Genomic DNA, 25318 nt, shown 5'->3' with positions numbered 1-25318 from the left:
ATTTGTGTTGGTAGTTTTTCCATCCCTTTGAGGATGTGCTGTCAATGACCCTTCCTATACTTGAGTTTTGCTGCCTGGAATATACCTTGATCTAATTTAACTGACACACAGAAGTTGTGTTAACTGGAAGGAACTAAGGCTTTATATTCCACAGCTTGATCTCTGTATGGGTGGGTGCAATGTCCAAGAATAGCATGACCTTCTTATTCTGTTGATTCATCCTGTAATCAAACCACTTCATCCACAACTCAAAAAGAATACCTGTCATTCATGATTTCTTGTTGCTTCTGTATATTAAACGAATGTTTTCTGGCTTGATAACATCGTGGTTTTGTCGACCTGTCAATGAGAAGAGGTTTTATCTTCTCTCCTGTAGAGAAACAACTGAGTACATGACTTAGCTTTTATTTTTATGTCTTATAAAACCAATCTGATGATTCAAATCAAGAATCAAATCAAGAAAACTACAAATGTGTACATGCACTCATTTATTCATATATCTCTCTCTCACACACGCACACACACACATACTTTTATCTTATTATCAGTAGAAAAATGGCTCTTTAGTAAAATTACTAATTGACAGTTTACTTTTATTGTGAAACACATGACTGACTTTTTATTTGGGCAGATGGTATAATTAGGCATGAAAACAAGTGTTCACACTTTAATCAAACGATGGATAAAGCATTTGCTCGAAATGGGAGAAGCCATAACCCAAATGGCTTTTGTCTGCACTTTTTGATGATTTAGGAATGAATAGAAGCTTCCTGTGGCTATTGTTAGTAGCACCTAGACCATAAGGGATAACATTAATTCAACATCTTAAAATAACAATTAACAGATTTATCCAATTAACAGGGAAAAACAAGAAAATCGGTCTAAAATAGTTTTCATAAAAAAGATACTTTAGATAATGCAATATACATGTAACTGTCATACTGGCACAAAAAGCAATGGCAATTTTGTTCTTGGATCTTTTCCCAGCAGAGCAATCGTCATCCATGACAAACGTATGTGGACTTAGTTATGTCATTGAAGAATAGTCCTGTTTTTGTCCACTTTGAAAATGTTCATGGGTTCATATCCTTCACACAAGCTAGGCAGTACAGCTTTCCAGTTTTCAGTTAACGTCCCCTTTCTTCCATGCATAGATTTGAATACAATGTTGTGTCTCTTCAGGAATAATTCCAATGATCCATTAGATGCTTTGAAACATTCTGTGGATATCCCTAAATCAGCAGTAAATTTCAGTGCTTTTTCCTTTATTAATGATCCTGATACATTAATTCAACAGGATGTAGCATCCTGGAACCATTTACAGTATAATTCATTAATTTCGTAATTTTCTGTTGTAGTGCATGATTTCTTACACTCTGGATTAACATTGTTCTCAAAGCTGGCTAAAATATCTAGTTTACATGTCATCATCCCTTTTCTGCTGCAACTACATGACTACTTTTTTTCACTATTTAGCAAACAAATTGCTTTGATCCCTCCTGTAAAGATAAAAACTACCTTGCTTTCTAAGCTGACATGTTGACACCCTTTTAGTTTCACCTGAACACGGTAAGTACAATCAAAATATGAAACATGTAAACATTGATACATCTAAATCCCAAGCTCATCAACAAAAAGAACTTTAATTTGTATACTTTGAGCATTCACTTTTTGTTAGGGCTTTTGGTATAATCAGGCATGAAAACAAGTGTTCACATTTAAACAACTGAAGGATTAAGCATCAAACTCACCTTAATGAAATGAGTCTGTTCTTTTAGTGACCTTTGATGATTAGGGAATGAAAACAAGCTTCCTATGGCTTTTGTTGGTAGCACCTAAACCATAAGGAATACTGCCAGTGCAGTGTACATCTACTCAGAGAATTAAATGTATTTCTTTCATCGGAGATAGACTTAATTCATAATCTTAAAATAACAATAAAAATTGCCTTACTTTTGAAATCGACATGTTGGTACCTTTCAGTTTTACTGGATTATTATGGTAACTTATACTCTGAAATATGAAACATTTAAAGATCGAGTCACATAATATACCTTTTATATATACATGCCCTGTTGATCAAACAGAAGATATTTGGTACTTGGATCAGTCATTGCTGATACCCTCCTGTGACCACTGAAGGCAGAGTCAAACAACTGCTTGGTTAAAAAACGCATGACCACTGTCAGTCAGTGGAAGATAGGTGACTGCTGATTACATGACATTTATATAGGAAACATGCTTGTGGGAAATTAGAATGACCATTCTGACCAAGAGACTGCTTAACTCTGGTGACTGTCTGTTAGGACAGTTTTGACTAATATATATATATATATATATATATATATATATATATATATATATATATATATATATATATATATATATATATATATATATATACACACACACACACATATATATGAACACGATCTTCTGGTGTAATCTGAAAATGAAATAATATTCTTCTCATTGGCCCAGTTTCATTTGTCTGTGACTGACATGAAAACTTGGGTATATTCCTCTTCTAGGACCTACAATGATGAGAAACTATTTTGGCTTAACTTAAAATGATGTTTCTCAAAACTACATTACTTTTTGACTGTTCTTTTATTGAACATCTTTTTTCAAAGGTATATAAATTAGTCCAACAATTCTGGTAAATCCACCTGATACATTGTGTAATATGGAGTACCCTCAATTCAAATAAAAAATTTCCCAGTCAAGCCATATTTCAGTATGAAAATCATCCATACTTCAAGAAAGAATTTAGTAAACAAAAGCCAACCTAATGGTCCTCTTCAGGACAGAATGATTTCGAAATAGATCATTTGGTATATTTTGTGTTTTTTTCAATTTAACTAGAAAATGTTATATATTAACAGAAAGTTTAACAAGTCGAAAAGGAAAGGTCTCAATTTTGGTGAGATACCTATGAATCCTTATGGTAGGTTTAACATAAACTAACATGGCCAGGTGAGATGCAAAGGTACTACTGTAATAATTCAGTTGTATTTCACTTGTAGATCCACCATAAAATCATACAAAGATACTCTATATACCTTCATGTGAAACTCAAGTATTGCTATCTTACCCTGATGTTACGCATTATCACATCATCAAAAAGTTCTTTTTTCTGGATGTGCAAAGAGACATTTTTAAAATCAAGGTCCCGCACTAGGTCTGGTATACATCGATTCAAAACTTGACGATGGTTTCCTGGAAAAAAGACACAACTCAAAATTCTGTGTAATTTATATTTCTTTCATTTCTACTTACCTAATTGTCTATGACCAATGGGATGGCTATCAGATTAGGTCTATTGTTCAAAGCCATTTTATTTGTTAGAGTATGTGCTGTCTCTCTCTCTCTATGTATATATATATATATATATATATATATATATATATATATATATATATATATATATATATATATATATATATATATAGTGTGACCCTACTATAGTATGCTCCATTATAACACAAATTCGGATATATCATGGTTGTGGTGTGGCACATGAAATTTCATATGCATGTATTTTCTTGTACATGGAGAAAAAAAAACTCTTTCTTAAAAGTATGAATAAGAAAACGTAAAAAAGAGTATCATCATTTAGGGGAAGAGATCGCGTGTGAATAATACAAGATGATCGTGGCATGGATCCTGAAATTGTATATGCATTTTTCTCATACACGAAAAAAAAAAATCCTTTTTTATGAGTATGAAAAATGACGTGTAAAAAGTTTATTCAGGGATCGCACAGGGCTCTGCCAATGTCACAAATTGCGATTCTTGTCCTTATTGGCAGCAAAGTATACCACCTGGCAATTTTTTTATATATTACTGGCAACATTGTTGGCTGTTTAAACTTGTATACACAGCCACTGGTTTGGAGTGGAGAAATTCAGAGTTCCCATGAAAGGAAGCAGCAAACTTGATATAAAATGCACTGAAATTTATTTACTGTTACATAAACAAATTCTTTGTCCATACTGACAAACCATCTTAACATTGCTCTGTTATATCATAATATACTTTTGTTGAACTCTAGCATGAGTACTGTATGTTGTGAGATATCCACTTTTTTTGTTGTTGACATTTCTGGTGGTGAAGATCAACAGAATGAATTATTATCTCATAATCTATCTTTTATCAGATTTTATTTTGGCTGCTCGAAAGTAATTAATACATTTACATAGACTGACATTTGTCTGTTGATGGTGAGTAAAATTCCTCTTCTTTCCACTCAGAATTAAATCCTTCAGAACACTCACATTTTCTGTAGTAATCACTGTCATCAGACCAGAACACCTACATATCTATCGTCCAGTTAATCTTTTTTAAATTTCTGATGCATGTGTGGAAAGCAGCAGCACTCCACTACCACAAATGTAAAAAATATTTTTTTTTTTAAATATTACTTCTTGTTTATTCAACAGGCAGGGAAGAACAGTGTCTGAAATCGACCGAACGACTATCGATTCCTTTTATACAAATGTACCCAGATAAAATAGTTTGGTGAAATTTCCTTTGAAGCACAGATTGTTACAAAAACATACTAAACAAATGAAACAAAAATAGTCTCAATCATGAAATACAATACATGATGTTGCCGCCAAAATAAGAAATGGGCATTTGTTTGGTTCTCCAAAGCTGGTCTTTGCGGTGATTTCAATAACTCATGCACCCTTCATCAAAGAAAGCCGACTACAATAAAAACAAAGAACCTTTCTGTGAATGAATCTTTACCAAACTTAATTAAAAGCAATGGAATCTGATGGTTTGTTTCATTTTCTAACATGACATGAACACATTTACTGTGCCATGAAAGTTTCCTTTTTGCAGGAAAAAAGAGTTAATGCTTACGAATGCCACCAACAATGGCTTAAAATGTAAACTAACTTTTACTGACTTGGAACGTACAGAAAAGTAATTGTGCTTCATCACTGGTCACATGATTGTGTTATTTTTCTCCATGACCTGTGACAAAATTATTGAGCATTTTAAATGTGTGTGTGCATATTTTAAATGGAATTACTTGTATTGTGGAGTCAATGCATGTGATGAGATTCACAGGTGAGTACATGGTGTTGATACTCTATTCATGCTATACAATAATTATGTATATATAAACAGTAAACACGTATATGTACCAATGCTTGTTTCTCTGAATAAAGTAAAATATTATGTATGCCTTCTCTGTTTTCACTACAGGCATATTTCTCATTTAATATACATCAATTTAAGATGGTAACTGTGCCAATGAAGAATGGATTTTGTGCCTGCATTTATTACCTACCCTTCCATCCCCCTCAATTTTTTTTAGGTACATGCATCATTTTCTTCAGCTAACTAACCTGGTTGCTTATAACACAGTTCGGTCTATACCATGGTTGTTTTTTTTTGCTCCCAACTACTGTGTTAAAGCGGGGTCACACTGTGTGTGTGTGTATATATATATATATATATATATATATATATATATATATATATATATATATACACAGTATTACCTCATGTATTCGCGAGGTTAGGTTCCAGAACCAGTCGCGGATCAGGAGGAATCACGAATGTTTGGTACGAGTCACTAAAAATGCTAATAAATGCTTATTTCTGGGGTTTAAACCCTAAATATGACCCAAATCATGCTCCCAAAGCACTTTAATTTCATTTAAAAGTTAGCTTAATACATTACCCTTAAAAAGATAAATAAACAGTTGACGTAAAAATAGAGTACAGTATCACCTAATGGGTATTTGCCACACTAGCGCATTTACAGCTCCTCAGAGTTCCCCTCTTCAGGTAGAGGAGACTCTTCTGCCAGGACTACTTCTGCCGGGGCTTCTTTGGGTGGGGGTTCATGCGAGGGTTTGGGTTTCCGATCGAAGAACCATGTTATTCTGCTCTGCTGCTGCTGTTTTTTCATAGTGGTGTAGCGGTTCTGTATGTCTCCATGACTGAATTTAAGCCATTTATCGTTTTCGGAGCACGTTCAAAATAGGGATCCCACTCTTCTATGTAGGATTGCAACTGCTGTTGAGTCCTCAGGATTATTCCAGGACGTTCAATTGAAAGACCCTCGTCCTCCTCTTCTTGTTCTTGAGCTGATTCCTCTTCCTCTTCACTTGCTGACTTGGTCAGCTCAAGCAAGTCATCATCCGTTAGGAGGTCAGAGTGGGCATCAATGAGTGTGTTGACATCTTCTTCGGTGCAATCATCAAATCCTTCACCCCCAAGCAATTTTGCGAGTCTCACAGCCTTGTTGACAGCCTCATTGTGAATCTCCTCTGGCGAGAAACCCTTGTAGTTGTGGACTGCATCTGGCCACAGTTTTTTCCAGCATGCATTGAGAGTTTCATTTTTCATTTCTTTGAGGGCAGACTGAATTACTGTAAGGCACGATGCTATGGTGAATTTCTTCCAGTATTCTTTTAAGGTGAAGTCCTCCATCGTATCCATTGCACTGACCAGGTGTTGCAGAGAGTTGCGCGTGTAGAGGGCCTTAAATGCACGGAACATGCCATGGTCCATAGGTTGTATGAGGGAGGTGGTGTTGGAAGGGAGGAACGCTATGACTTTGGTTATCCAGGCCTTGGGGTTATGCATCCAGTAGGCAGGCAGGGCATTCTTATTCTTGTTCTTGAGGGCCCTGGGGTTTGCAGACTTATTAATCAGGCCTGGTTTGAGCAAGTGGCCAGCAGCATTCCCACACATAATGAGCGTGATTCTGTCCTTTTGTGCCTTAAATGCAGGAGCTTTGGCCTCTTCCTTCATCAGGTATGTTCTCGCTGGCATTTTCTTCCAGAATAATCCAGTCTCATCCATGCTGAAGACCTGTTCAGGTTTACATCCCTTCTCCTGGATGATTTGTTTGAATGTCTCTGGATACCTCTCTGCAGCTTCTACGTCAGCAGATGCAGCCTCTCCATGCAATCTCACACTCCTTAGGTTATAACGGTTTGAAAACTTTTCAAACCACCCCATGCTGGCCTGAAAACTTCCAGGGTGTGGTGGTGTCGATGTTCCTGGCTGCAGGTCTTGTGTATCCTCTTCAACAAACTTCTTATAAAGATTTGAAGCCTTCTCCTGAATCACGTTGCCCTGCAAGGGGATGTCCTTTTTACGGCAGTCTTCAGCCCATAATGAAAGGGCAGATTCCATCTTCATAATGTATGGGTCTCTTTTGGTCGAAACCTGCATATGCATAGTTGCTGGACAAGCACATACTCTAAGCAACACAACTACAGTCATTGGGGTTCTCGAATATCTTTATGTCAACTTGTCTTAGAGTTGTTTTTCCATTATACTGCCAAAATAAACACCTTAATGAAGTAAAAACTGAGGAGTCACTAGTCTAGCTTACAGGTAGTTTCTTTGTAAAAAAATAAATAAAGATGTTGCTGACCAAGCTTAATGCAAAGTGTTCCTTTATTTAACAGTCAATATATGCTTTGCTGACAAAGCGATTTTGGTCATTATGTTTTCCCAATTATTTAACTATATATAAATCTGAAACTCAACTTAGATGACAAATCATATCTCCTAGATTTATAAAATTTTTACAAATGAATGAATGTTTCTGGATCTGTCAACATATATTGGGATGTTGTGGGGGCTGGTATCTAATTCTTTCAAGCCAGGATATACTTTTCTTTCATCTGGATAATTAATGTTCCTTCAAGTAATATAATGGAGAGAATATTCTCTTATGCTGCAAATTGGAGTAAAATTATTTTTCTCAAGCTTTCTTGGGACCATAAATCATTCTCCAATCCAAGCCCCAATTAAACAGTCTGTCCCTTATATGAATCCCTTGCACTGTATAGTTGCAGTGTCAGCATATCATAAATAGAGAATAAAATATGTGAAGCCCAGGTTTGAATTAGGAAACAAAGATACTAGCAACAACAACTAACTTTAATTATTATCCTCCAAGACTTATGTGGGTAACACTACTACCAGTACATATATATTTATTTCAAAATATGTAAATGTAATGGTGTAATGGTGTCTTAAGTATGGACTATTGGTTACCAAGTGTGGACTGCCCAACCCTTCCAATAATGGAACTGAATGATGCTGTGAAATTGTGTTATCTAAGGAGAAACTTATATAGTACATTTTTTGGTAAATCATGTTTCTCTGATAATACTTACCTGATCACATTATATCAGGATAACTTTCTCTGCTACCACCAAATCCCGCCCTCCAGGACAAAGAGAAGCAACTCTTACACTAACCACCAGGTGGCTACCATTATACAGTGGGAGTTGGGAGCCATAGAATCCGACCATGTTATGAACTGAACTATGTTATAAGCAACCATGTACAGTACCAACACATTTGTGGATTTAACGGGGGGGGGGGGGGAGAAGGGGAGTAATAAAAGCGGGTGCGAAAATGCATGCTTCATTGGCACAGTTACCATTTTATATCAATGTATATTAAATGAGAAAAACATTTGCTGTGATAACAGAGATTGCATATATAATATATTATAATATATTTATTCAGAGAACCATGCATTGGTACATTCATGTGTATAGTTTATATATACATGTCTAATCTATAGCATGAATAGAGTATCAACACCATGTACTCACTAGCAAATCTCATAACATACATTAAATCCAAAATACAAGTATTTCCATTGAAAATATCCACACACATATGTACAATATTCATTAATTTTGTCACAGATCATTATGTAACTGAATTCAATGGAAGTTTTTTTTAAAAATTACATAACGGGTGTACGTAACGAATGATGAAACAGTACGTCTAAAGGTTAACTAACGGTGTCTGTATAAATTTCATATGACTACATTTCTCATCTGTCAAACGTAATACATTATTATTGTTTGAAAAACTCTGTGATTTTCAGCTGCTTTCTGCTACTGTCTCGTTTGCTCTTGGCAAAGTCAATTGTAGTTCTCAGCTGAAGAATTCGAACATAGTTGTAAAGGAATGCATGCTGCCTTCTCTAAGAAGGCTGTCCTGAACCGGGATATGACTTGGTCTAATGTCTTATTGAAGGTCCAGCTTCAGTGTCTTGTGTGATACCCTCTCTGATGCATGAATGTTACTTTCATGTGCGGGGGTAGATGCCAATTTGATCATGTGTTAAAAGTTCCAGTAACCCAGAAGGATGACATATTGAGAAGGGACAAGGTTAGACTTCTCTACATTGATTACCTACCATATAACCAATTATTTCTGAGAATGATTAGTCCAAATCTGACAAAATGGGTTAAGTCTGGTACCTCATGTGGGTCAGTGATGATTGACAAAAGTCCTGGAGAAAGACTTATCTGTATTCCTCTCTCTCCTCCACCTGCCTGCCTGCAAAAATTGGGGCATATGATTCACCATAATTCTATGGTGACAATCATCTTTTCTGTTGCATGTTTCCTGACAGGGTCATGCAGACAGATGTGATTGCACTGAAGGCTAACTGGAAACTCATGTGCCTCTTTCTTTCTGATTTCCTTAATTTGATGATGCAGGAGTTTGGAGAACTGAAAGTGAGGGACTACAAAGAAAAACATCACTGATTATTAGCAGTATTTTTGGCCAGACAAAATATCATTAGACATGCAAAGTGAAGTAAGGATGAAGTCACTGCAATATCCCTGATTAACTTTGATGTGGCATTAAAGAGATCGCATATGAATTCGAATGTAATATGATTGTGGCGTGGTTCCTAAATTTTAAATACATTTTTTTTTTTAAGTACGAGAAATAGTATGTAAAACGTTTATTATCATTTTGGGGAAGAGTTCACATATGAATTTTATATAATACAATCATGGCATAGCTTCTGAAATTTAATAATTTCACCAGGTTCTTGAAGTGTTATGCCAAAATAAACATTATCGGAAATGTTATTTATTACTGATCCATGAGTAAAGCCAGTAATTCCTCTATGTGATTGTCTTCGATTAATTCTGTAGCAATCATGTGTTTCTTCTTTAACTGCATACAGAACTAAGTAGCAGACGATGAGGTGGTTGAAAAAAATTCTCAGAATTGAATAAAAATAAGAAAACGAAAGCCGCCAACATGCTTGTTGGGCTTGGTGGTATTATTAGACAGTCAGTTGACCAGTAAATAATGTCCCCTAGATTAGCTGGAAATTGAAAGTGTATGAAATTGTACATGTGTTCAGCTTAAAATTATTTTTTATAAAAGTGACTTGTGACCATTACAAGCCTACTGCACTTTATTATAAAAATATTTTACCATTATGGAAAAGCAAGTTCACAAACGCAAGTTGTTCTCTGCACTTTGCACAATGATTACTACATGTATAGTCGTTTCACACGTTTCTTTCCATAGTCACAAAATCTGAAGTAAATGTTATATGCACTCTGAAAGCATGTGTTGATTGTTAATTATTCTTGCTGTAGTGATTCAAACAAATAAGGATACAAGTGTTAATTATTGGAAATTTACAATGGATAAATGTACATGGAAACGCATATGAGAAATTTTAGCAGTATGAAATTTGAACAGACACCGTTCATAGATCCTGAAATGTAATGAACCATACACGTGCTTCATGTTTCTTAACCTAATTTTGCTGTTAATTTTTCCCACTGAATTCAGACACATAATGATCTGTGACAAAATTATTGAATAGTTTAAACATTTATGCAATTTTTGTAATGGAATTACATGCATTATGGATTAATTGCAAGTCCCGATGGTACAATATCAGATGGCAAGTAAACAGTGTTAATGCTCTGTTCATGCTTTCTATTAGATGTTGAATTCAGACACAATGATCTGGGACAGAATTATTGAATATTGTAAATCTGTGTGCAATCTTTCAATGGAATTACATGCACTATGGATAAACTGCATGCCACGATGGCATAAAAGTAAGCGGTGTTGATACCCTATTCATCATATACATTAGACATGAATATATGTATATGTGCCAACGAGTTGTTCTCTGAAAAAAGTAAAGAACTGTAAAACCCCGCATTCACGCGACCCCACTATTAATGCGATACAATTTTTTTGGACCCCAATTAGTGCATTATAGTGGGGTTCCACTGTATACTCCTCTCCCTCGATAACTTGCACACAACAGGGTCCACAAACATAGACTGTACTATAAACGAGAGGCGAGTTACCAACGGACCTCCAAAAATTGGAAAAAAATCAATTTGACATCGAGAAAACCGGGGGGGGGCGCTGTTTAATGACTGAATGACTGACACCTCATTTTACAATCACGTTGATAATAATTTTTAATAATGCGCTTTTTCTAATGAAGTTGTTCATTATTCTGTTAAAATAACATTTTTTTCTTTAAAATATCCAACATATGAAAGATTATTCCAACTGGTTTGAACAACCATCATATCTCTAAATGCCAGTTCAAGAATTCTCTGAACCTCGCTTGCCCATAATGGTCCGTATCAGTGAAATCAAGCTCGATATTTTCCAAAGTATTCATTTCGCTTGGTTGCCTTGTTATCTTTGATCACAGTTATGAAAGAGTCGATTAATTTAAGATAGTTTCTGTTACATACATAATAACGTTTATTACAGTGTTCAATTGATCAAATGAAGTGAGTTCACCTGACATATGACCGAGGACGCTAGATTTTAAGTTACTTCCATTTTTGTGCCTTTTAACTTTTTTAATTCAAAAGACATAATTAATGTGATAATACAAACGAGGCCAGCTTTTAATTCAGTGCAACAATACAACAGATACTTCCGCAATTCAGTCAACAAAACACAGTTGGCACTTAATTAGGTTCTCAGAGAAATGCTCGCGGACATAGCTGTTACAGTAGATTGACGCATTTTACATTTAATTACATGAGGACACATTGCATTTATGATGATTACACTTAAAGGGAACTAGAAGATAGAACTGGAACACAAATTTCAATTGATAAAATGATTATTTAATTTGTACTTATTTATTAAAGTACTGCCTCCACTCGGCGTAAGTGACATTTTCACTGATAGAAATTTTCTTACGTATCATTAACTGTGAGGTACTAGGAATGTTATTTGGAAAGAAAATTGTATGAGCTATTTTTAAATTTGATATTTCATAGTGTTGATTAAAATTTCCAGGTCCTATCTACCATTTTCAATGACAAAACGAGCAATATATCAAAGTTTCCGTTACCAATTTTGATCGTGATTTTCTTCAAGTTCAACAAATAGGGATAAATATCTGTGGTATTTTCAGGTTTAAAAAATGGGATCCACACTTGATACCGCTTATAAGCGGATACGTTTGCGAGTTATCAGGGCGCGAGTTATCAAGGGAGTGGTGTATGTGTATATATATATATATTTTCATCTTTCTGTGAGAGGTGGGTTTGGAGTTACCAGAGGCTGTTATCCTAATGTAATATGATCAGTTAATGCATTTGAAATATGGATCTAATCAGGCATAAATTCAGTGACAGATCATCCAAAGCCAATCTAGCCAGATTCAAGGTCCAGGCTAGAAAGCAAACTGATGTTTGGACATGAAGCAAAGTTTTGCTTGTTTCCTTTTTTTGAAGACCTGACCATGATTGAAAACAAACCAAAGTTTGTTATGTTAACAGCAGTGCTTTAATTAATTAATATAATTAAGTGTTATTTACAGAAGTTCTTCACAATAACACAAAGGAGTCCAAACAGTAGAGTAAAGCATTAGTTATTATGATTCTGTTTACTGAGATATTTTATCAATCTAAATTTAGTTGGAACAAACGTCCTGCACATTCCCTGAAGAGATAAATTTATCAAGATTCTCTGCTAATCCATGCAGAAGAGTTGGTACCAAATATTTCTGTATTGATAGAGTTCACTGTATGTAAATGTACTGGGCAAGGTGGCCATTGGCTGGCACACATCAATTACATACATTCCTTATTAATATCTTACAATAGCATAGATAACAATACATCTGATGGTGAAGAATTGTTGTATTTATGTCATGTGTTATGAGCTTCTAAGTGTCAAATCTTTATTGGCACGTTACATCTGATGATGCTTATCCAGCTTAACACTTCAGTCACAGAGGCCTAAGACTTTTATGCTTCAGAATTTATGCCACTATGATATATTTTAAAGATTTTGCTAAAATTAATGATTTGATCCTTTTATACACATGAAGAAATTATATCAATGCATATTCAATTTCATTATTAAAATCAATTAGACTGTTTTTCTTGACTATCTGTGTTCACTGCTCCATTAATAAAATGCTCAGGTGTAACGTTTTCAAATGATAACCCACCTGGATCCTACAAATATTCCTGCTACCACTATATGCTTGTCCTTGCAATAACCAACCTTTTCTATGAAAAATATCCTTGTATTATACTTGTATTTTAAATGTGTACAATTTGCCTGTAGTCAGGTTTGGCTTACACCTGTGTTTTACACTTGTAATACACATTGTATATATCTCTACTGTTTGAATACAGGTTTATTAATTTAATTCATTTGCCTTGGTGTATGCATGAAGTATACTAGTCTTATAACAGAAATATGCTAGTACTATGTATGTATCTCATATTCTACAGGAACGAAAATGCATCTGTATTTGAGCTGTAGGATATGTCTGTATGTGAATCTTTCACACCTCTTTTATCTTGTGCTTTGTGGTTATAGAGTTTTTAAACAATTCAAAACATAAGGACCAAACAAATGCATATGATAATAAGGGGTACCTTATGTCAGATGTCCGACATGACAAGTTAACCAACAGCCATTTCATGGTTTTGAGCTCAATTGTTGGACATTCAAGCAAATACAGCAATTATAGGATCATATGTATGTCTGTATGTATGTATGTATGTGAGAACTTTTGTCACACATTTTTTTCATTTGAGGCCATTGTAGACAATTCCATATACCTGGAATCTCTTACCTCTGGAAGATAATTCTAATATATATCTAAATTTTGTCTTTCATTCAAATTTTGAGATCACTGTATGCTCATGGAATACCAATATGCTTGACATCTGACAGAAGCCGTTTCATTTCTCAAATATTTGCTAGAAATGTGGATGACAGTTCCATATCACTCTAATGTGTGGTGGCCAAATGACTGTGCTGATATGATAGGCTACAATGTAGTGTAGCTGGACAATTAATGTGGATAAAAACCATTCAGAGTGAAGCAATCTGCTCTTACATTCAAACCTGCTACTCTCTGTTTTGGCTGTGCATAAGTACAAAGCCATAGTTATCACCATATATATTGCACTTTTTCTTTCCACTGTCTTTTCGAAAAAGGACCTACTTGTTTGTGACCAATGTTTGTCCATTAACTGAATGGTCCACTTCCAAAGCTGGTCAAGGCATGGAACTAAAAAGTTTATATTGTATTGTCAAAGAACCAAACAAGATCTTGGGATCTTTTAAAGCCATCACTGTTCATTTAGGTCATGTTTGGTGCCATATTTCTTGAGATATAGCCTTGCTTACATGCCAAAGAGGACTTCATCTATTAACGATGAACAAACCCCGAAAATACAGGAGGATGTCATCTTAACACAGTATCACCCTGCAATCAGGAAAATTAGGTCATGATCACCAGAACCTAATCAGGTCATGGAACCTGTTCGAGGTACAGTACCCCCTCATCATAATGCTATCCAAGCCTTCAAGTGCAATGCTTTAAAGTAAGATCACATTATAATGAAAATTTTAATAATACTGGGATCCATGTCCTTGCTTGCCCAATAACAATAATTGTTATATAATGGTTGAGTGCTTATCTAAATTTACAAGTTGGCATTCTATTGTTTTCTTAAAGATAACCTTGTTTACAAGGTAAGAGTGAAGGATGGACAGCACAGAACCAAGATGTGCCCTTGCTCAAGGTGGAAAGTTATAACTCAGTGTATTAATTATTGATAATGGGACAGAACACCACAGGAGAATACCCATATTTATTTTATTTTGGCTGTGTGTTTGATGAAATAAGTGGACATGTGAGACATTTCATACCCTATCAGTGTTGATGAAAGGATGAAATGACATAAGAATGGCAACATCATAATGACTGCTGAAAGACCCAGAATAGTGTTGAAACTAACTACCCTGGTTCAAAACCACTTCCTATGTTAAATACAAAGCAAAAATATAAAAGATGAATGGACTGAGCAGTGTCAACTATTCTCTGAATGTGGAGGTGAACAGAACCCCTCTAAGCACTAAATGGTTAGTTTCATGCCTGATTTTTCTGACAGGCAATCTGACTTCACAACTTTACAAGCCAAATGAAATTGTTTAAAATTAAAGTCCTTCAGAATATTTGCAACATGTAATCCCTATACTTCTGATTACATCTTACCTGCACTGGGCATGACCTTCTTTCTTTTCCACCGTTGTTTTGCTGAAAAGACATAGTAATCAGGGCATGAAAATTTTGGCTTCTGACTCACTCGTCCAGGACCAGTTGGATCCTACAATGCCCAGGTCCGCATAAGCCAAGAACTGGTCCAACTGCTAAGCCTGACATGAATATTTACTACAGTGCATTATATTCAACAGTTATGAATGACTGGAAAAATGAACGAAAACTAAAAATTTCAACAATCACTTTATTGCTTATGCAATCATATAAATATTTTACTAACTTTAATATTTTTAAATTTTCAAACCACTGTTGGTGGATCCTCTTTGAATGTCAGCTCTGTAGTTAAAAGAAACTTTGTCTAAAAGTTATCAAAAAATTAACGAACACCCAAATAAAATAAAAACATTTGCCATTCAAAGCTCATTCAGTGAAACAAATGGAACAAACCAATAAATTCATTCAGAAGCCCTAAAAGTACCTATTCGCTTGGAAGATGGACTGAGTTTCCCCTGACCTTTGCCACCCAATTTGTGACATTTTGACATTTTTGTCAAAATATCTAAAGAGGGGTGGGGACATTCATAAAACTCAGACTACCTGACTGATTGCTCAACCTCAGATGAACATTGCCTTGGCCATCTGAGTGTATGTATTGAGTACTGTGCATTCAAAGAAAAAAGTAGTCAGTGGAAATTGGTCTTATCAGGACAAAAATCAACTAGTTCTGGTCCCTCACCATGGTAAATAACTGGTTATGCACCCAGCCTTGTAAAGAAATCAGGGTCTTGATCATTGAGAGAGGCATTTGCTATATAAATAACCTTTCTGGTGCAAACAATATACTATATGCTTGATTCTCAACTTTCAGTAATATAAATTGGACATGCCACTGAATAGGGCGTCTGAACAATTGGCTGACTCCAGGTATGCCGTACATGTTGAACAAAACATTTAAGACATATTGTCATTATATGCAACTCGTGGCCAAGAATTATACCAATGATCCTGAGATGTCTGCATATGTTTAAGTACAATACAGCTCACGTGTTTTCGGAACTCCATGCAATGCAGTGGGGGTGGAGAGAGAGTGGAGAGGATTAAGAACAATCCCCACCACCCTTTCTCCATTCGTCCTGATGGAGTGGCTGTGGTGGCTCGCAGAAGATTGCTCTGCTTTCTCGTGGAGTTGTTGAGGATGACCACTGTAGAGTGGACATAATCTCTATTAGATGGGCGTTGTTTATTGTGTATGATCCCTTCAGAGCTGAGAGAGAGAGAGGGCAGGGAGGGGGCAAGTTATCTACATTATTATCAGAAGTTTATAGACATTTCTTAGTTCTAATGAAGATTATGTAATAGATATAATGTCTAATGAAATGTTATATAATATTAACATAGTCACAATGCCTTGAAAACTGTACTAATACTATGTTACTTTTTCATTTACAAAAAGCTGATTGATACCTTTTGCCCAAAAAAATTGCTTTCATTTTATTCAAAGAAATCATAATAAACTTACAGATTTGACAAGACCTTAATGTTGAACTGTTGAACAGTGCAAAGTTATCTTACTGTTTAAACATGAAAAGTTATCCTCTGAGGTACGTAGATTTAACAATAGATGTTTTGTGTGGGCAATTTTGTCGGCACTATATCCAATCAATGACAAGCAAGACATACCCTGAAAATACCAGTAGCACCTGGGTAAACTCAACTTTGGTGATACCATGTTTCCTAATCAGGTTAACAAAGCCACAAGAAGAAATCTGAAATATTTAACCCAGGTATTTACGTTAATATATTCACACATAACAAAGGCTTATATCTGCTTGCCTTGTCTCCCCAAAACGAATTCTGACTGAATTGTTATTGCTGAGTGAATGAAAGTAACAGAATTGTTCTCACATTATGTGTGGATAAGGAATCTTGCTCAGCTACTTAACTGACACAGTAAGCATGACTATAAAAACTTTCCATGCACTCATGTACACCTGAGATCATATTAGCATCATTGTCACAGAATTGTGTACGATTTATATCAATATGTATATGTGATTACAAATGTAATTGGGTTTCGTTGCTGCGTACAGCGTCACCCAAGGGTGGTTTATTTTTTTCAGTTCTAGTTATTTCAAAATACTGAGTGCAACACAACCCATGATGCATGTGCAAATTGCCTGCAGTGAAAACCTAAGTACCTAGCTTCGCATATCTGTCACAGCTAGTATACATATAGAGCAAATTCTCTATAAACAAATTACACTACGACTAGTCTTGTCAGAAGGCTCACCTCTTTACGGGAGCAAATCTTCAGCTGTAGAGGTATTACAATTTAAGATTGTATTCCTTATCACTATTCGTTTTATATGACAGAATTGTTTCATATATTAGATGTTTTAGAATTTATTCTAAATTCTATAGTGAGTCAATACCAGGTTAAACAATGCCATGATATTAGAAATACTATAGTCTGGTTTGAGTTAGCTATTTGTTGTAACTGAACAGACAGATTGAATTTAATTATATGCTGCATGCATTGAACGATTAATGTAATGGGTAATAAATTCATGTGCAACATGTATCAATGCAGAAGTACTTAACCTTGTCATATGTACTACACGTTTAGTTGTTATACTTTTAGCTGCCTTATATATGGTTTGGTGATGTGGAGTTACAGAACTGTATGTGGTTTCTTGTAACGTGTACACTGTGTCTGGTGACATTGGTTCGGAAAAGTGCACTGGTGTTCTCAATGTGAGAGACCAAGGCTTTGCAACCATTGGGTCTGTGTTGAATGTGAGGGCTCTCGAGGGATCCTTCAACAGACAGGGAGTGATGGACCCTACATGGGGGTTCTTTGACCATTGACTAGAGTGGGTGGAACCAGAGATACACCTTGGACATCAAATGGGTGCCATGACAGTTATATACATATTATGTGTTCCATGTTATTGTTATTTTCACTAATGCTATCTGAGCAAAATTACATGCATTCACATTTCAATATTCTTATATGAATGATAGATTCATAAATTCATACATATTCCAATATCGCTTGGTGGAACCAGAGATACACCTTGGACGTCAAATGGGCACCACGAGTTATATATATATATATATTATGTGTTCCATGTTATTATTTTCACTATTGCTATCTGAGCAAAATTACACGCATTCACATTTCAATATCGCTATATGAATGATAGATTCATAATTTCATGCATTCACATTTCAATATTGTTATATAAACGATAGATTCATAAATTCATACATATTCCAATATCGCTTGATGAATTGATAAATTGATGAGTTGATAGATTGATGAATGAATATTATATTGTTAAGTGCATAAATCACATGCTTTGGTCACCCTTGGTGTTTAATAAGACCTTGTTTATATTCGGGTGTTGATCATATCATTTTATTTGTTGATCGGTGATAGGACGTTATTCACATTTGTTTAAAATTCTATTCGTTAAATTCATCTTTGAGTTTTCCTGTTGAGTTACTTGTTGATGATGGTTCCATGTTAGGAATTTTATAATATTCCAAATCTTTTTTTATATAATGGTGTCAGATTTGTTCACATTTAATTTGTGTTTATAAATAAACATCTTATTAACGCAGTTGCTTTCAGTGTCTTCACTAATCCAGTCCCAAGCCAGCTTCATCTTGTGACAATCATTATCAGTCTATTACAGTTAGCCTAATATCTGATCCCAACTGTTTGGTTGTCTGCCCACAAGTAACTCATTTGTGTTTTCATCCAACATTGACACAAACTTCCAAGTTATCAAACTTTCCTCTGGTGCATACAATCAATGAAAAAATTTGAAGAATTTTGGTGTTGAGTGGCAAAGATTAAAATTTCTATACATGCCCATAAGTCCACACTCAGCTTTCTGTCACTGTCATAGAATGCAGACATACACAGTTGATATTGCACAGATAAATTATTCTTGCATGTGGGATATCATATCATGCCTGACATTGTGAGAATTATCTCAACAATGCAAGTTAATTTAACCTGGGATGCTGTCACTAGTAATTATGAAAGCAGGTCCGAAATGACAGGCGTAGTTGTTAAGGGTTTTCACCAATCATATAACCAGGTGACTTGATATTGATTATGAGTGCAGCACCTGCATATCTGTGATGCCATAATAATTGGCTTACACATTTTAACTTTTCAAGGAGAGCACATGCTGGATCTGTGTGGTGAAACAATGATGATACAACCATATATTAGAGATTGACCTGACATTTAATAATAATGACAGTCATGCATGGACTTGTGAAACCCGCTTTGCAGTTACGTGAGAAAACTTGTGTACATGACATATTAAGGAACTGGGCTCATTGATGTTGTTTGTGGATTATCTGGATGTGCACCAAAAGGGCTCATGGTCTTATAACTGTGCACTGCAACCCTTGCCACTGTGGATCGAGTGAAACAACTTGGCTCGCAGGTGGCTCAGACCTTTTGAGATCGATCACACTGATTAAAAACAAAAGCACTATCGAAGATGGTTCCAGTTACAGTACCATAAACCAAATCAATGCCACCTGTAGTTAGTAAAGTCATTAACAACAGAGATTGACAGATTCAGCAATTGCAAATTTGACAATTGGGGGTGGATTTGGATGGCAGGCTGTCACACAGAGATATTAAAGAAAACACTGGTCTATAATTTTTAGAAGTCGTGTGCCTCAGAGATGAAATGTGCTATTTATCATGGATTGTGATGTGCTGAATTCAAATGTGGCAACTAAAACAACTGACCGGCTACTGTTTACAAGATATGTAAGTTTTTAGATTTTACGTTTATGTATATTGTGTAGATAGTAGAGTTTTAATCATAAAATTAAACCTAGGTCTTATCACGTGTTTATGGTTCCTTTACACAATAATATTTCACCTGTCCTGTTTATGTAACACTTTATAAAACAGCAAAAGGATTAAATAAATAAAATTTATAATGAAACAAAAGGTAAAAAACTATTATGTATCTATAAGAACAGAGTTTAGTCTTTATTCAGTGTCTACTTGGTACTTCTTGGCTTGTCTCTTGTATTCATTAAATGGAGCATCTCTTGTCACTGTCCAGCAATAGCCCGCAAGTGTTGATGGGCTCTATTTGCCCTGATAGCACTGTTGCAATGTCCTGGTGAAATCACTCGCTGTGCTCATTGCTCACTGCTCCATAGTTTGGTGGAGAAAAAAATCTAGATGAGAGTGCAAAAAGTTTATTTTTAGAGACGTTGCAACCAAGGCTTTTGTATGCCTTGAGGAGGTTATCCACCAACTCCCTGTTGCTGTCTGCCTTCTTGTTTCTGAGAAAATTTGTTGCCACTAACTGGAAGGCTTTCCATGCCATCTTTTCCTTGAAAACGCAGTGCATGGTCAAATGCATCATCTCAAAGAAGTTCGCAAACCTGAGGACCAACAAAGACACCTTCCTTTCTCTTGGGTTCAATTAACCTTGGAAATTTTCCATGGAGGTACTTGAAAGCTGTGTTTTGTCCATGACCCTGACAAAGTTCTTCATCAGCCCCAGCTTGATGTGCAAAAGGTGGTAATAAAATCTTTCTTGATTCAACAAGTGGTACATACTGAACACTTTTCGTCCCAGGCTACAGTGACTGACAGAGTGGCCAGTCTCTCTTGATGTAAGGGCAATCTCTTGCATGACTATCCCATTTGCAGAGAAAAAAGCAGTACTTTGTGTATCCAGTCTGCAGGCCAAGCAAGATAGCAAGAACCTTCAAATGCCACAAAGCTGCCACTGATGTTGGTCATAGGTTTCCTTCATATGGACTGCATGACCAGCTGGAATTGATAACAAAACATTGCCATTATGTAGCAAAACTTCTTCTTAGATGACTCAATGAACAGTCTCCACTCTTCTGGATCATGAAGGAAATTGAGGACTACCATTACACCACTGATGTTGTTGCAGGCTACAAGATCACCTTCCAATGAAGAAAAATGGGATAAGATCTTTTTGATGGTCATGGAACATGGAAACCCTAATATCACCTGCCAGAAGATTCCACTGCTGTAGTCTGCAGCCCAACTTCTTTGCCTTACTCTTGGATAGAGCCAAATCCCTGACACGGTCATTCAGTTCACCTTGTGTTATGAGATGTGGTTCAGAGGGGGAGGATGGGAGAAAATATGGGTCATGCGACACTGATGGTTCTGGACCAGAAGTTTCATCCTCTTCCTCATCTGCCTCAAGTGAGAATGATTTTGGTGCATCAGAAACCGGCAGTCCTTCTCCATGGGGTACTGGGCGGATAGCTGATGGAAAGTGTGGATAATGCACAGTCCACTTTTCCTCTTTGACACACCTTTTCCAACTGGAGGCACCATGCATAAGTAACAATTGTTGATATGATCTGCTGGCTCTATCCAAATCACTGGCCCAGTAAATGGCAAATATTTTCTTTTCCTGTTCAACCACTGGCATAGATTTGTTGCACAAGTGTTGCAGCGTATGTGTGGGGCCCACCTCTTGTCCTGATCTCCAATTTTGCAGCCCAAATAAAGATGACAGGCTTTCTTAACCCTAGTGACTATACTGCGATTTTGTGATGCAAAAGTCACTTCACCACAAACATAGCAGATGTTATCTGCATTGTTCACACAAGTACAAGGCATCTCTGTTCACTTTGGCTAAACAGAAATATGTCCTTTGCAAAATCAAATACTGACAAATAAGAGGGCACAACACTGTATGATTTCTAGAGCTCATAATGAGCAATTTGTTCAGCAGAGAGATGTAAACTTAGTTATGATTGCATCATTCATGACTTCTAGGAATAACATGATGTAATTCATATCATGTATAATAAATACCAGCTTCAGATTGCATCATTCATTGTTTTGCCTAAAAAGCAAGTACTGTCCGAAACCAGTCATAGATTTATTCATAGATCCCATCAAAGATGTTTTAGTTATTTTTGTTTAAATTGAGATCCCTTCCCTTTATGTTACAGCACTTGCCTTTTACTCATAGAATAGACAATGCAAGTCCAGTATTTATTATAAGAAATTGGGTTCAACTGTGCACAAGGTTTGCAAATGGAGATAAATACATTTCTCCTGCTTTCTTACACCCTGCAAATGCTATGAAAATACATTCACTACAACTATAAATAATACCGTCATCAGTGCATTATTGTTCAGCATGTATACATTGATTAAGTTTACAGTACTTTCAATACAAATGACTTACTACTCCATATATTTATTCATTATCCATCTAGAGAGATAGTGGACCAAATAAACCTAAGCAAAGCGATCAGTGTGTAGAGCAAAAGTAGAGAGCAGACAGACAGACAAAGAGACAAGCATATGAACAGAATGATGAAAAGAATATGCTGGTTAATAACCTAAGTTTCTTTTTTAATAACAACATGGGAGAAAAGCCCAAAGCCCCAGTTGGAGGCCCTGGACAAAAAAGTTGTTTCCATGAAACTGTTTGCTTCATGGGAGTCAGAAAAATCCCAGCCTTGCCATATTCCAAGGATATGCAGTTTAACCTTCACACAACTAAAGATCTTGAAAGCACTAAGGTATGATGTTAATGTGGCTCAAAATGCAGATATCAAAGAGACTTCTGCACTCTAATGAGATTAAGGTTCCAGCAGGGTGTGTGGTGGATGCAGTACTGTATCTATCATTTATGTTACAGTATCCTCATTTCTTGAAGAGAGATGTGAACAAACTACATGTAATGTTGCGGAAGAGAAAGAGATATAAGAATAAACAAATATCTGGCTACAAGACTTTGGCTGTGGGATAAATCAACATGGCCCAGATACTCCAACACCCTGTGGACAAAGAACTAAATCTTTACTCAGTCAGAAAGATGGAACAAACATTATGGCCAAAGTCTCCATGCATGCTTTATCCAGTCAACCAGTTGACCATAAAGAAACACAGATATTGATAATTCTCCAGATGTGGACAATGATACAGATTTTGAAGAGGGAGAGGACTTGTCAAACTATGAATTTAGTGACAGTGAACCCATGATGTTAGAGGAGCATGATTGACCCAGAGCTCGTAAAAGTATTCGCAATAAAGATAGCTCAGTCATATCACGTCAAAGGAATATAAAACAGAATTTTGTTGCTCTGTTAATGAAACTCAAAGTGACAGAAGAGGTACCAGACTCTGATACAAATCCACAGAAAAATTGATGACCTGTTTGACAAGCTGGAGAACCTGAGTAGCAGTGACCCTGATCTGAAAGCTGAGGAAAAACTTTCTACTAAGAAACTGATGTAAAGTTACAGATAATTTATTAAACCATTATAGAAAAGACCCCCCCCCACCATTTTGATCATGCCAATTTATAAGCCATCCGAAAAAGAGACTGTCTTTTCAAAACAGGATTTAAAGTTCACAAGGCCTATGGCTGGGGAGCAATCAGTAGGCTTTCCAAGGGGTTTCCCCAAGAAGCATAAAGGAACTAACATGACAGAGCTAGTAGGACAAGCTAATGAGGTTTCTGTTATCATCAATGGTATTAGAGTATATTCACTGACTGATACTGGAACGACCATATCAACAGTTAGCCAGACATTTTATAACAAGAATTTGAAGATGACTCCGATTGATTCCATTACAGACCTTTTGAATGTTGAATGTGTGAATGGAGAGAAGATACCATATAATGGCTACATAGAAGAGGAAATAGAAAGCAACATTCTGCCAAATGTGGAAACGCAACGTTGTCTAATGCTAGTCATGCCAGACAACAGTAGTCGCGTTTCTGTGTTACTAGGGACAAACTACCTTATGCATGCTCTAGAGGGATGCAAAAGTGAACACGGAGCAAGATTTCTACAGACAGCTTGATTGCTAACTCTGTGGTATTTGACATTCAGATGTTTGACCTTGCAAGAAAAAGAGTTAACAAAGAGAAACTTTTGTCTAGGTGTTTTGAAGAATGCAGAGTCACATGATATTATTGTAGAAAGCAATGTGATATTGCGAACCTTTGTTGATAAAGAGGTACCTTATCATTCAACATGTGCTCTGCTTCAGAATTCAGTGATGTCCACAGTAAATGAAGACTCTGATATTTCTCCAGGTCTGGTGACCTACAACTACACGAGGAATAGTCTGATAAAAGTTCATGTGTCAAACATGACTGCCAGGACAATTGGTATTCCACAGAGCTATTTTGTGTGAGTTGCAAGTGTCTATGGCTCATATACCAGCAGATGTGGTTGGAAGGGAGCGAGTAGATAACCTTCTCAATCAGATGGACATCAGATAAACTATCCAAAGATGATCTACAAAAAGGAATAGATCTTATAAAGAAATTCGAAGACATCTTTTCCAGAAGTGAAACAGATTTGGGATTTATGGCAGCTGTAAAACATCACATCATTCTGATTGACAAAACACCTTTTAAGCAAAGATACCGTTGGATACCCCCTTCCGTGTACAGTGAGGTGAAAGATCGACTTCACCAGTTACTTGCTAGCGAAGTGATTTGTAAATCACATAGTCCTTGGGCCAGCAATGTTGTTTTAGTGAGGAAAGCACCTTCATGGATGATCTCTGGAGATTATGTGATGTCCCAAGCCGTTAATGAGCCAGATTGGCTAACAAAAGTCCGTATCCTCCAGTCATTGCACACAAATGGAATTTTTAGCATTATGCCTGACATCATTTCCAAAGCCATAATTTTCATCATGGTGAATACCCCTAAATGATGAGGACATCATTTAAATGTCTGGTGGAAAGTGTGTAACAGGATCATATATTTTATAATTTTATTTATTCATGTTTTAATTAGGCAGAAGTGGGTGTTTTATTATTTTATTTAATTAATGTTCATTGATAAGTGAAATAAAGTCATCTATTGCAATTATTGTGCTATTCTCATTTTACACATATTTAGCCATTTCGGCAACTCTGAACTGGGATTACGTGTTCGAGTTTTGTTCACTCTG

At 36.0% G+C, this 25318-nt stretch overlaps 1 protein-coding gene across 4 annotated transcripts in view; it reads right to left on the bottom strand.

Moving 5' to 3' along the window:
- Window positions 1-25318, bottom strand: part of LOC149798261 (uncharacterized) — a 141350-nt gene that overhangs the window by 29028 nt on the left and 87004 nt on the right. For all 4 annotated transcript variants that reach the window (XR_016421991.1, XR_016421993.1, XR_016421992.1 and 1 more), the window contains exons 12-13: window positions 15335-15376; window positions 3095-3219 (exon numbers count right to left, since the gene is read on the bottom strand). Coding sequence is in view for 1 of the 4 variants with exons in the window: in XM_089963397.1 (XP_089819523.1) it covers window positions 3095-3219; window positions 15335-15376 (167 nt within the window). In the remaining 3 variants the exon portion in view is untranslated. The remainder of the gene's footprint in view (window positions 1-3094; window positions 3220-15334; window positions 15377-25318) is intronic.

Source organism: Sinohyriopsis cumingii, chromosome 6 (genome assembly GCF_028554795.1).
Source record: "Sinohyriopsis cumingii isolate HCF-2022 chromosome 6, ASM2855479v2, whole genome shotgun sequence".
NCBI lineage: Eukaryota > Metazoa > Mollusca > Bivalvia > Unionida > Unionidae > Sinohyriopsis > Sinohyriopsis cumingii.
The sequence above is the reverse complement of the archived record's forward strand: the minus strand, read 5'-3'. Positions and strand labels throughout refer to the sequence as shown.